Here is a 13,529-nt window from a genome sequence, read left to right as displayed (position 1 = left end):
TCTCTGAGTATTGCACACCTTGTGCTTTTGGGCACTCCAGTGATGTTGCAGCTCTGAAATATGGCCAAACTGGTGGCAAGTGGCATCGTGGCAGCTGCACGCTTGACTTTTCTCAGTTCATGGGCAGTTATTTTGCGCCTTGGTTTTTCCATACGCTTCTTGCGACCCTGTTGACTATTTTGAATGAAACGCTTGATTGTTCGATGATCACGCTTCAGAAGCTTTGCAATTTTAAGAGTGCTTCATCCCTCTGCAAGATATCTCACTATTTTTGACTTTTCTGAGCCTGTCAAGTCCTTCTTTTGACCCATTTTGCCAAAGGAAAGGAAGTTGCCTAATAATTATGCACACCTGATATAGGGTGTTGATGTCATTAGACCACACCCCTTCTCATTACAGAGATGCACATCACCTAATATGCTTAATTGGTAGTAGGCTTTCGAGCCTATACAGCTTGGAGTAAGACAACATGCATAAAGAGGATGATGTGGTCAAAATACTCATTTGCCTAATAATTCTGCACTCCCTGTATATATATATATATATATATATATATATACACACACACACACACACCATTGGCATTGTATATGAAAACACCATTGTGCTGCACAACTGGGAAACAATGGTAGGCTCAGTACCTGATTAAACACTATTGGACAAGTGTGCACACACTGGCCTGCTTCTTCAGTCTTAGTATATAATAAACCACCATCATGTAAGTGCGCACACACTGGCCTGATGGAAGAGGCTCAGTGTCCCTTAAAGCATCACAGCACCAGTGCACACACATGGACCCGCTGTGGCAGGTCAAGTACACGCTGGTTAGCACCACTTCCTAAGTTGTGGAGAAAGGGCGTGCACACTTCCACCCTGTATATGCAGGGGGACAGTGCCCAGGGCGTAAGGCCGCGACCAGAAAACCAGCCAACCCTATAGGAAAGGCTGACCCCACCCCCCCCCCAGGTAGGGAAATCCCATGAGGGAGTTCTTCCCTACAGAGCATGGCACACCTTAATGTACCTGCCCTGCCTCACACCTACCACTTACTCCACCCTCTAGAGAGCACACTAGGGGAAGCGTACGGCCTGCTCAGGGTTGGCCACTACATGGGAGATGCCACCCTGAGCACAAGCGCCCACACAAGACTGCACTGTCAGGCCTAAGACATGGTTGACAGGCTCTTCTAGGGGGTGGCACATTCAGTGCAGCATTCCCCTAGTAGCCAGGGCCGTCCCCACCCTGGGTATGTGGTGTACTTTTTTACAGGGCACTCCTGGGCATGGCACCACAGCCACGCACACAAGCACCACTTCCTGATATGGGTAGCATAGGTGTGCGCACTTTTCCCACTGCAGTACAGTGGGAAAGTTCCCAGAGTCCTAAGGCCATGTGAAGAGTCACCAAAGAAGTGGGAGGAAAAAGCAAAAACTTTCAGGAAAATCCTCTAAGAAGGGCCATGTCCAACACTACCCCACTCCAACCCTCAACAATCTGTCCCACTCCAATCCAAAACCACGTGTTCGTCTCCAGATTGCTCCACTCCAATCGAAAACAAATTCCCAACTCCAATCCAAAACTCTTTGCCCCACTTCAATCTACCCACTCCAATCCAAAACTATCCGCCCCACTCCAATACAATCTGCCCCACTCAATCACCCTCACTCCAGTACAATCCACCTCACCTCAACGCATCCCAATCCACCACACTTCAATACTCTCAACCCACCTGTAGGAGGCTGGCCTGGTTTGTAGTGAGTACCAAAGGTACTTACACCTTATACCAGGTCCAGTTATCCCTTGTTAGTGAAATGTAGTCGGTGTCTAGAAGCCAGGCTCTCTAGGGGTAGCTGTAGCAGAGCAGCCAAGGCCTAACTACGAGACATGCAAAACTCTTGCAATACCTCTGTAGTCACACACTACTCACACACATGAAAGAAAATACTCTGTGTTACAAAAATAAAGGTACTTTTATTTTAGTGACACAATTCCAAAAATACCTTAGAGACTATACTCCCTTAGGAGGTAAGTAATATACACAGTATATACACTAGAATGCAGAAATAGCTGTAAAAACAGTTAGAAAACAGTGCAAATAGTGAAAATCACAATAGGTTGCATTGGGCCTAGGGGGAACACAAACCATATACTAAAAACGTAAAATGCGAAAGTCGGTTTCCCACCTAGGCAAGTGTAGTGGGTAGTGTGTAGAGGGGTGCTGGGAGTGTAAGAAAACACCAAAGGTAAGTAATAGAACCCACCCCAGAGCCCAGGAAAACAGAAGTAAAACACAGTAAGTTTCCTAGAACACACAAGAAGTCATGATAGAAGATTATACAAGAACCAGAAGAGAAAGCAAGACACCAACGATGGGTTGCTGGACCTGAAGACCTTTGGAAGTAGAGGACCAAGTCCAAGAAGCACTGAGGAGTCCAGGGAGAACAGGAGGTGCAAATGAAGAACCACTGGTGAAGAACAGTCAGTACTGCACCCAAGAAGAGTGGTGCGGGTTTCTGGTTGGTGCAGACTGGATAATTGCAGTCTGGTTTCCGTCACTGGATTCCACCAACAAGCCTTGGCACACGCAAAGCTCGAGGTTAGTGGAAAATGGCGCTGCCCGGGACCAGGAGGGACCTGGTGGCCTCCACCCAGGAGGGGTCTCTCAGCAACTCAGAGAGCCCTCAGAAGACCAGGCAGCACGCACAGGAGTCCCACAGCACAGAGACAAAGAGGGTGCAAATGGAGGCCCATGCAGCATGACACAAAGGGATCCCATGCCACCAAAGAACCACTCAGGAAGCTGTGTGTCGCAGGAAGGAGTGCTGGGGGCCTAAGTTGTGGGGTGCACGAAGAACTCGGCAACTGCAAATAACTTGGTGCACGGGGTACTGTCTTGCGTGGGGAGGCAAGCTCTTACCTCCACCAAAGTTGGAAAGCTGGACCTTAGGACCGTCGGGACCACTTCAGTCCACCACCCGTGTTGCTGGATCCACGCACTTCGTTAGGAGAGGGGGCCCACACCACCGGTTGTCGCTGCAGAGGGGTGCCTGCTGAAGCAGGGAAGTGACTACTTCACTTCAAGGGAGATTCCTTTGTTCTTCTGGTGCAGGCTGAAGACTGTCCTCTGAGGATGCATGACCAGGAAACAGTTGCAGTTGCTGGCAGGAGCTGAAGATACAATGTTGCAGAAGTCATCTTTGCTTCTTTGTTGCAGTTTGTAGAGTTCCTGGAGGGTCCAGATGCAGTTTTGTTGGTAGAAGGTGAAGTAAATGATGCAGAGGATTCCAGCTGGTGTCTTCAAATCCAAATCTGAGGAAACATCCAGAGGAGAGAACCTAAATAGCCCTGAAAGGGGGATTGGTCAGCTACACAGGTAAGCACCTATCAGGGGACGGCTCCGATGTCACCTGCTGGCACTGGCCACTCAGATGCTCTCAGAGTGCCCCACCACCTTGGAATCCAAGATAGCAAAACCCAGGGACTCTCTGGAGGAGCTCTCGGCACCACCCCTGGGGTGGTGATGGACGGGGGAGTGGTCACTCCCTTTCCTTTGTCCAGTTTCGTGCCACAGCAGGGACTGGGGGTCCCTGGACTGGTGTAGACTGGATTATGCAAGGAGGGCACCATCTGTGCCCTTCCAAGCATTTTCAGAGGCTCTGGGAGGCTACCCCTCCCATGCCTGTAACACCTATTTCCAAAGGGAGAGGGTGTAACACCCCTGTCACGGTGCCTTTTTCCTCTGGATCTGCACGCTGCTGAACAAAAGCCACCTCCCCCCTCCCGGCATCACCAACTCAGAAGGCTATTATAGCACAGAGTTATGATGAAGCCAGGCGGGGGAAAGGGAATTAGGGTAGGGAACAGCAGGGAGAGAGATCTGAAAAGAGACGGTTAGAACAAATATGCATACGTTCATTCATAACAGTATAACTCACCAATAGACTTGAATAAAGGCGTCTCCGTGATATCAGATAGAGACCCTTTGTGAATTGGGCGTAGCCCCTTCTTTGAATCATGGAACAAGAACAAACTGCAACCTCTAAACTTAGAGATGGCAAGAGCTTTGGACTATGGTCATACTCTGAATATCAATCATGTAACAATTATGCATTCATAAGATAAACCTTTGATCTAAGCTTAGAAAATCTCAGACTTAAATATGTATCTCACATATTATGTTTCCCAAAAAACAATGAAACTATAATTTGCTTATCTCCAAAACGTTTTCACATTTACTAAGAATGCCTAAAAGTTTTACTCATTGAACTTGAAGCGCTTTGTTCGTTGGGCAGAAGCGCCTTGTTTGTTGTTCATGAAGTGCTTTGATCATCATATATGAAGCGCTTTGTTCATTATGCCAGAGAGCGCTTTTACTTGCTTTGTCTAAAGCGCTACGCTCGTTGTGCTAAGGGGAGCTTTACTCATGTGGCCTGAAGCGTTTTGATCCTTGTGCCAAGATTGCTTGACTAATGTGGCTTTGATTGTCGTGCCAAGGGCGCTTTTTCTGTGTGTCATGAAGCGATTTGCTTATCGTGCAAAGGGCGCTTTACTCTTGTGACTGGGCTTTATAGGCCTGCCACACCCCAAGATGGCCGCTGCCTCTAGAAACCTGGGAATTGTAGTCCCTTCATAGGATAGCACTGATAAGTGCATCTTGTCCACCAATGTCCTGACCCTGCAGCTACATGAGCTTTACCACAGGGCAGGTGACTCTGATTACCACTTCTATAACAAGAGGGGATGACAAGTGGTGCGCATGAAGTGCCGCAAATATGCGCAACAGAGTTTTGGGCGGGACCTGGACCGCACACAGCCTTATTCCTGACAACCCCTCTCCCAAAGGAAATGCTCTGTTTTGCCTTCCTGGGCTTGAGCTGCTCAAGCAACAGGAGGGCAGAAACCTGTCTGTGAAGTGGCAGCTGCTGGGGCTGCCTGGAAAACCTCAGAAGGCTGGTATGGCAGTATTGTATGGGTGGCCCACTGTGGAGCCCATAGAGTGCATGGTATTGTAAATCCAATACTACAATCAGTATTTGGGTACAATTCCCAGGTGTTAGACACCTTACATGGCCATATTCGGAGTTACCATTGTGAAGCTGGACATAGGTATTGACCCATGTCCAGTGCATGCTAAAATGGCGTCCCCGCACTCACGAAGTCCAGGAAGATGGTCCTGGACGACGTGGGGGCACCTCTGCTAGTGCAGGGGTGCCCTCACACAGGAACTTTGCATCCAGCCCTCAGGTTTGTAAGACCTGACATATAGGTGATTTATAAGTGACCTGGTACAGTGTAAATGGCAGTGAAAGGGTCCTTGCACCTTTTCACACAGGCAGCAATGGCCTTTCCAAAATTCTTTGCATTGGCTCCCTATGGGCCGCAAAAGTAATGCTGCAGCCCATAGGGATCCCCTGGAGCCTAAGTACCATATACTAGGGACTTAAAAGGGGTGACCAGTATGCCAGTTTAGGATGGAATACTGGGTTACCAGTATGTAGTGACAAATGTGAGAGGAGAGAGAGCATAAGCACTGGGCTCCTGGTTAGCAGGATCCTAGTGACACAGTCAAACACACTGACATCAGGCAGAAATTGGGGGTAACATGCCAAAAAGAGGGTACTTTCCTTCACCACCCCACCCCATCTGCCCCCATTTCAATCCACAACAATATGCCCCACCCCATTCCAAAATCATCTGCCACACTCCAGTTGAAAACAATCTGCCCCACTCCCGTCCACTTTACTCCAATCCAATCCACCCCACTCCAGTCCACCTCATCCTGATCCATCCCACCTCAATCTGCCCCACTCCAATCTGCACCAATGAGATCTTTCCAACTCCGATCTGCCCCACTCCAATCTAAAGCAATCTGTCCCACTCCAAACCCCACTCCAATCCAAAATAATGTGCCACATTCCAATCTGTCACACAGCAATCCAAAACAATCTGCCCTACTACAGTCCAAAGCAGTCTGTTCCTCTTAAATAGCACAATAAACTGTTCCACTCCAATCCAGAACAATCTGCCCCACTCCAATCCAAACAATCCACTCCAATGCAAAACAATCTGCCCCACTCCAATACAAAACAATGAGCCCCACTCCAATACAAAACAATCTGCCCCACTCCAATACAAAACAATCTGCCCGCTCCAATACAAAACAATCTGCCCGCTCCAATCCAAAACCATCCACCCCACCCGAATCCAAAACCTTTTGCCCTACTTCAATCCAAAACATCTGCCCCACTTCAATCCAAAACATCTGCCCCACTTCAATCCAAAACATCTGCCCCACTTCAATCCAAACCAATCTGCCCCACTTCAATCCAAACCAATCGGCCCCACTCCAATCCATAATAATATGCCCCACTCCAATCTGCCCCACTTCAAACCAAAACAATCTGGCCCACTCCATCGAAAACAGTTTGCCTCACTCCAATTCAAAACAGTCTGTCCCACTCCAATCCAAAACAAACTGCTCCATCCCAATGTACCCCACACCAGTCCAAAACAATCTGCCCCACATTAATCCAAAACAATCTGCCCCTCTCCAGACCACCCCTCTCCAATCCAGTCCAATCTACTCCACTTAAGTCCACCACAATCCAACCCACTTCAGTCTATCCCTCACTGCAGTCCAACCCATCCCACTCCAAACATCACATTCCAATCCGACCCACTTCATTCCAATCTAACCCACCCCAAACCAATCAAACTCAATCCACCCCACTCCAATCAACCCACCTCCTTGGGCACTTGGAAACCTTAGAAACTGGTGGGGCGAGCTAATTGACCGCCGCTTGCCAAAAAAACTAAATAAAGCACCTCTCCCTCCAGAAGGCCATAATAAAACAACGCACCCTCCAAAAGCCCAAACTATAAATACACTTACCCACATACCCATGGCTGCACGTCCTCCTCGGTGTTCTGAGTCTGCAGTTGCTGTGGATCTCCCCTAACCAATCCAGACACTGCTCGGATGCTATTAACTACCATGAGAGAAGTGCAAGGATTGGATGGAGCGGGTTGGCTGGACACACTTTCAGGCCCTATATGCCTATGCTTGCTCGCCAATTAGCTGTCTAAAACAGCTCGGACTGGAGAGTCTCATAGTTTGGCTGGTTGTCTTACGACAGCCAGCCTGACATGCACACTTTGGAGCATCCAGCCAGCCACTGCTCCAGTCCTCCATGCTACCAATTGGAAGAAGAGGGCATGTCTCTGGGCACTGCAGCACGCACATCGGTAAAAGACATAAAATGGCAATGGAATAATTTAATTACCATTTTATCTTTTCACCTGTGGCTTAGGGGGTGGGGGGAGGGGAACGCTCCCCAGCCCTCATAGAAATGCTGCTCACCCCAATCCATCCCAATCCAATCCAGTGACCACTCCCCTGTTCATCACCACCCCAGGGATGGTGCCCAGAGCTCCTCCAGAGTGTCCCTGGGTTTTGCTATCTTGGATTCCAAGGTGGTGGGGCACTCTGGGAGCATCTGAGTGGCCAGTCCCAGCAGGTGATGTCAGAGACCCCTCCTGATAGGTGCATACCTTGGTAGGTAGCCAATCCCCCTCTCAGGGCTATTTAGGGTCTCTCCTGTGGGTGTCTATTCAGGTTCAGCTTGCAAGACTCCTCTAGGAATCCTCTGCATCCTCTGCTTCAGCTTCTGACCATCCGATCATCCGTAGACTGCTCCAAGAACCGCTGTAACTGTAACAAAGTATCCAGGACGACTCCTGTGACCTGCCGCTTCAGCTCCAGCAAGCCTCTGCAACAGTTTCCAAGGTGTGCACACTCTGAGGACTCCCTGTCTTCACCCTGCATCAGAAGATCCGAAGGAATCTCTTGTGAAGTGACAGAATCACTTCCCTGCTCCTGCAGGCAGCCTTCTGCGATGACGACCGGTACTCTGGGACTCCCCTCCTGACGATGAGCGTGCTTCCTGGAACACAGGCGGTGGACCGACTCGACCCAGACTGTCCTAAGGTCCAGCTGTCCAAATTTGGCAGAGGTAAGAGCTTGCCTTCCAAGTTTGCAACAGTACCCCTGTGCTTCACGTTATCTCCAGCTCCTGGGGCTTCTGTGCACTTCTTTCAGGAATCCTTTGTGCACAGTGTAGCCCAGGTCCCCAGCACTCCATCCTGCGATGCACAACTCGCTGAGTTGTTCTCCAGCAGCGTGGGACCTTCTTTTATTGTGCTGCACCAACCGCATTTTGCATCTTCTTTATCCATGTGTCCTGGGACTCCCGTGGGTGCTGGCTGGTCATCTGTGGGCTCTCTGCAGTGTTGGGAGCCTCCTCTACCTCATCAGTCCAAATTGAGGTCCCCAGGTCCCTCCTGAGTCCAGCCAGCGCCATTTTGACGCAAACTGCGAACTTGCTTGTACCAAGGCTTGTTGGTCGAATCCAGTGACGCAAAGTGTCTGCATCCAACAGCTCGACGTGGGACACCACCTGCATCATGCAGGAACCCGCACCCATCTTCTTTGGTGCTCTTCTGCAACCTTCCTCTAACCGAAGAATCCAGTTTTGCACCATCTTCTAGGTTGGCAGGGGCTCCTGTCCTTCCTGGAATCTTGTGCGACTTCTGGACTTGGTCTTCTTCCTTTCTATATCTTCAGGTCCAGGAATCCACCATTTGTTGCTTGCAGTCTTGCTTGGTCCTTGCAAAATCTCTGATCATGACTTGTAGTGTGTCCTTAGGAAACTTGCAGTACTTTACTCATACTTTCCTGGGCTCTGGGGTGGGGTAGTTTACTTACCTTTGGTGTTTTCCTGCACTCCCAGTGCTCCTCTACACACTCCACTTGCCTGGGGGGAATTCGAGATTCACATTCCACTTTCTTAGTATATGGTTTGTGCTGCCCCTAGGCCTATTGTATTCTGTGTGATTTTCTACTGTTGCACTAGTCTATGACTGTTTACTTACCTGATTTTGGTCTCTAGTGTATATTTTGTGTATAATACTTTTCTCCAGTAGGAGTATTGTCTCTAAGATAGTTTTGGCCTTGTGTCACTAAAATAAAGTACCCTTATTTTGGTAACACTTAGTATTGTCTTTACTTGTGTATAACTACTGTGTACTCATAAGTGGTATTGCATGAGCTTTGCATGACTCCTAGTTCAGCCTAAGCTGCTCTGCTACAGCTACCTCTAGACAGCCTAAGTTCTAGAACACTGCCTACATTTCACTAATAAGGGAGAACTGGACCTGGTATAAGGTGTAAGTACCTTAGGTACCCACTACAAACCAGGCCAGCCTCCTACAGATACACAGGATAGAAAGTGGATGACTGGGGAGGCAGTGCTTTCATTTATCAAAATTGCATGGCTATGTCTTCTGTTTCATATAACATCTCTAAGTCACTGCAGAGCTTACTATCGCACCCTATAACACTGCAAACTTACACTTCTAATATCATCCTCCTAGAGAGCAACTTTCTAGACCAGAAGGCTGACAGCATAGCCCATAATGACGTGTTGTCCATCAGAAACATATGCTTAGTTGATTTCAACAAGCATTAGCAAATACACAGCGAACTGTGTAGTGCCATTCAAGTACACAATTTAGAACAAATCTCAACTCCACTAACCCATGTTTCATTATTGATATCGTCTGTGCTAATCGGTCCTGCATCTCACGTGTCTCACTCCTTTTGAAGTGGACTCGCCAGCTCCCCTGCATGTTCGCTTTGAAATCAGATCTGACATATAGCCTCTGAAACCAACCTCTAGGCCAGAAAAAAACACATGGAGTCAGCCAACAAGAAGAATCACAGAAACTACACTTTCTGATTTCTTTCCAGACAACCTGTTCCACCTTGACCCTTCCTAGGGTACCTAACGATCCCCCATGACTATGGCTAACCATCCTGGACGTGATGAGCCCCTTTGCACCACTGCACCCTCCCAGTCATGCTCTTCGATACTCTCTTCACCCTAAGAAGGATAGTAAGTAATTCAGGAAAAGAATGGAGCCTCTCCAAGGGCCTGATTTAGATCTCGGCGGATGTGTTACTCCTCCACAAATGTGACGGATATCCCATCTGCCGTATTATGATCTCCGTAGGCTATAATGGGATCGTAATACGGCATACGGGATTTCTGTCACATTTGTGACAGAGTAACCCCATCCGCAAAACTCTACATCAGGCTCTTAGTCTATCCAGGTGCCTAAACTAAAAAACAATAAGGATCAGGCATTGGCAAACCCAATAGGCCTGCTGTTAATGTTCTTGAGCATGTTGCATCAGCACATTACAGCCAGACAAAGAATGAAAGTCTGACTATATTGAAGGCTCCCTAGTTGTAAAGTAGTCCTTGATTCAGTTAAATGCAAGCACTTGTGTGGAGGCGGAAAGATACACTCAAGCAGCCAATAGCATTTAGTGAGACATAAATATTCCACTGGACTGAACCAAGATGTGATTGACAAAGTCTCAAGCTAATGCCTGAAAGAAGCTGGTCAAACAGGGACGGTGGTTGAAAGGGGTGTCCACAAAGCCTACTCTATGTAGATTGTTAGAAATAGGTCTTTTTGACAAATGTACTATCAAAACACAGACTCAAAAATTATAAGAACGTCTTTCTAACCTCTAAAACTAAGTACACACAAACTCAAATCTCTTTCTCTAACAATCAAGTGGGTACTTTACAGACAAAATAAAATCTATTAGAGATAACATGCTGTGCCTCCACCGAGCAAGACGACTCTTCATCTGAAAACCTCCACCACACTATCCATCTTTTTCTGTAAGTTGCCAGAAGAGCTTTCTAACATAATGAGACGTGAAAGCGCCTATTTCCAGGACATCATTTATTCATGCACTACCTTTTGGAAAAGCTTTGATCTTGCTGCTCAAAACACCTCTATCACAAAGCATCTTAACCAATTCCTTAAAAATAGACCCGAGGGCACTAATTCTCAAAAAAGCAAAACTGGACCAAAGCAATCATGCCAACTACAGACCAGGAATGAACCATCCATGGTCCATAAACCCAATGAATACTGTTTCTCTAATCGATTAACCACATTTGTCAATGTGAACTAACTTCTTGTTAATCAAGATGCTTCTCTGGTTTCAGAATGGAAATGGCTGTTGTGAAGTTATTGACTATCCACAATGAAGGAGATGTCTGCCTTCTTGTGCCGTCAACAAGACGATCACCTTCAAGCTCCACACCGACGCACACAAGGCACTCCACAACACTGGACCATCATACCTGAACAACAGACTCAGCTTCTACACCCCCACCCGGCATCTCCGCTCCGCTAACCTCGCCCTTGCCTCCGTCCCCCGCATCCGATGCAAATCTCCCGCGGCAGATCATTCTCTTACCTCGCCGCCAAGACCTGGAACACCCTCCCACTGGACCTACGACAGACCCAGGACCTTCTTTCCTTCAGAAAACTATTCAAGACTTGGCTCTTCGAGCAGTAGCAGCACCCCCCCCAGCGCCTTTAAACCCTCATGGGTATGTAGCACGCTTTACAAATTATTGATTGATTGATTTCTCGGCAGCATTCAATACAGTTGATCATGACAGGCTGCTAAAATTGATTGAACAGAGAAGGTTTTAAGTTGGTTCACTTCTTAGCAATCTGGTATAAAATAGTAACAACTTTTCTTCAATTCTGGCATCTTGGACCTGAGAAAAATCAAACTACTCCTGACTGGGATGAACTTACAAATGGTGCCTTTTTGCGTTGGTTACCCATCCAAGCAGAATACAATTCATACCCTATTGTTTGATTCATACGTCCAGGCACTCCTCCCTCCCTACCTTCACTTCTTATTTTTATAATGTTTACAAATTATGTTATTAAAACTAATGCAGCCTTTAAAATCTAGTTTCTGCTCAGCGGGAAAGCATTACACAATGACCATTATAGTACAGCCATGTCCCATATAGATAACACAGGAATAACACCACTATATATGGAACCTGATTAGGCCTCATGGACCCCAAGCCTTGCTATGCTTTGCTGTGCAGCCGCTCCACTTCTATACCTTCTTCTCCGTTGCAGAACAATAGTCTGTGCTTCAACTACAGGCCAACCCCAAGGGGGGATGACGCCTCCTGCCAAGAATAGGCTATATCCCTCTTAGCAAACAGGAATCCAAGGCCCTCCATTATCCTCCGGAGTCAGCTCATTCATCCATTATCCCCAACAATGACACGTTGATATCAGGCCCAGACAGGGTGCTCTGACACTGGTGGGATGGTGTTGCAAATAGCCATTTTTTAGGGTTACCCCAAACGTTTTGCCTTCCTCGTATGAGCACTCTGAGCACTTTGCCACTGCGGACCAGTGCTAAAGTGCTTCTCCCCTAAATATGGTGACATTGGTGTATACCTGATTGGCATATTTAGTTTACTTGTAAGTCCCTTGTAAAGTGGTAACCAGTGCTAAAGTGTGTGTGCTTCCTCCCCTAAATCATAGTAACATTGGCCAAACCCCAAATGGCATATGTGTACTGTATGTGCCCAGGGCCTGCAAATTAAATGCTACCAGTGGGCCTTCACCACTGATTATACCTCTCACACAACTAGTTTTGCAAACATGCCTCAGGCCTGCCACTTAGCCTGTGTGTGCTGCTACTTCGACTTGGCATTTAAAACTACTTGCTGAGCCTTAAATTCCCCTTTTATTACATATACGTCTCTCCTAAGGTAGGCCCTAGGTAGCCCACAGGGCAGGGTACTATGTAAGTAAAAGGTAGGACATGTACTTTTAAGTTCTTCATGTTCTAGTAGTGAAAAACACCTACATTTGTTTTTCACTACTGCTAGTCCTGCTTTTTTCATAGGTTAGCATTGGTAAATCCTTTATACGCATTTAAGCTGTAGTTCCTGATTAGAAAGGAGTAGCTGCATGATATTTCAGATCTTTGGAATGATAATGATAAATCGTCTTTACTGGTAAAGTTGGATTTAACATTACTACTTTAGAAATGCCCCTTTTAAATAAGTGGTAATTTCTCTGCTCTTACAGCTCTGTGTGCCTGCAGCCTGTCTCCAATGTTACTACTTCTTTCCTTTCCTGTTGTGTTTTACTACTGTATCCATACAATGTATTTCAACAGGATATTTGTAAAACGCATCTACCAAGGTGTGACAGCGCTGAAGAAAACTGGAAAAAGAAAATAAGTAAACAAAACACCAAGCCTTTCCTCAGCAGCCTTTATTCGAAACTGTGGGGCTTATTTATGGGGAACTGGTGAAGGGCAGCCCCACAAGTCTTCTTGCCGCGCTGCGCTACCCCAATGTGACAGGAGAGGAATGCAGTACAGTACATTCCTGTGCTTTCCCCCTGGCTGGTCACAGTCGGCTGCCTAGCACCAATGCAGGCATTCTTGCATTATGGTGCACGGGTGTCTGTTGTTAGCAAGATTGTTTTGTGCAGGAAGGAGCACCTTCCTGCACAAAAACAATCCGGGGGAGGCTTTTTCCTTTTTCTATGTGTGCTGCAGCACACATAGAAAGAGGAAGAACAAGGAGGCAGGAAGATATTTCTCTTCATTG

At 47.2% G+C, this 13,529-nt stretch overlaps 1 protein-coding gene across 1 annotated transcript in view; it reads left to right on the top strand.

Annotated features, from left to right (window-relative positions):
* The first annotated feature begins 11,185 nt into the window (after window positions 1-11,185).
* Window positions 11,186-13,529, top strand: part of LOC138256696 (uncharacterized) — a 108,932-nt gene continuing 106,588 nt past the window's right edge. Inside the window, exon 1 of the mRNA XM_069205879.1 lies at window positions 11,186-11,477. Coding sequence (XP_069061980.1) covers window positions 11,474-11,477 — 4 coding nt within the window. The 5' untranslated portion in view covers window positions 11,186-11,473. The remainder of the gene's footprint in view (window positions 11,478-13,529) is intronic.

Source organism: Pleurodeles waltl, chromosome 1_1, assembly GCF_031143425.1.
Source record: "Pleurodeles waltl isolate 20211129_DDA chromosome 1_1, aPleWal1.hap1.20221129, whole genome shotgun sequence".
Lineage (NCBI taxonomy): Eukaryota > Metazoa > Chordata > Amphibia > Caudata > Salamandridae > Pleurodeles > Pleurodeles waltl.
The sequence above is the reverse complement of the archived record's forward strand: the minus strand, read 5'-3'. Positions and strand labels throughout refer to the sequence as shown.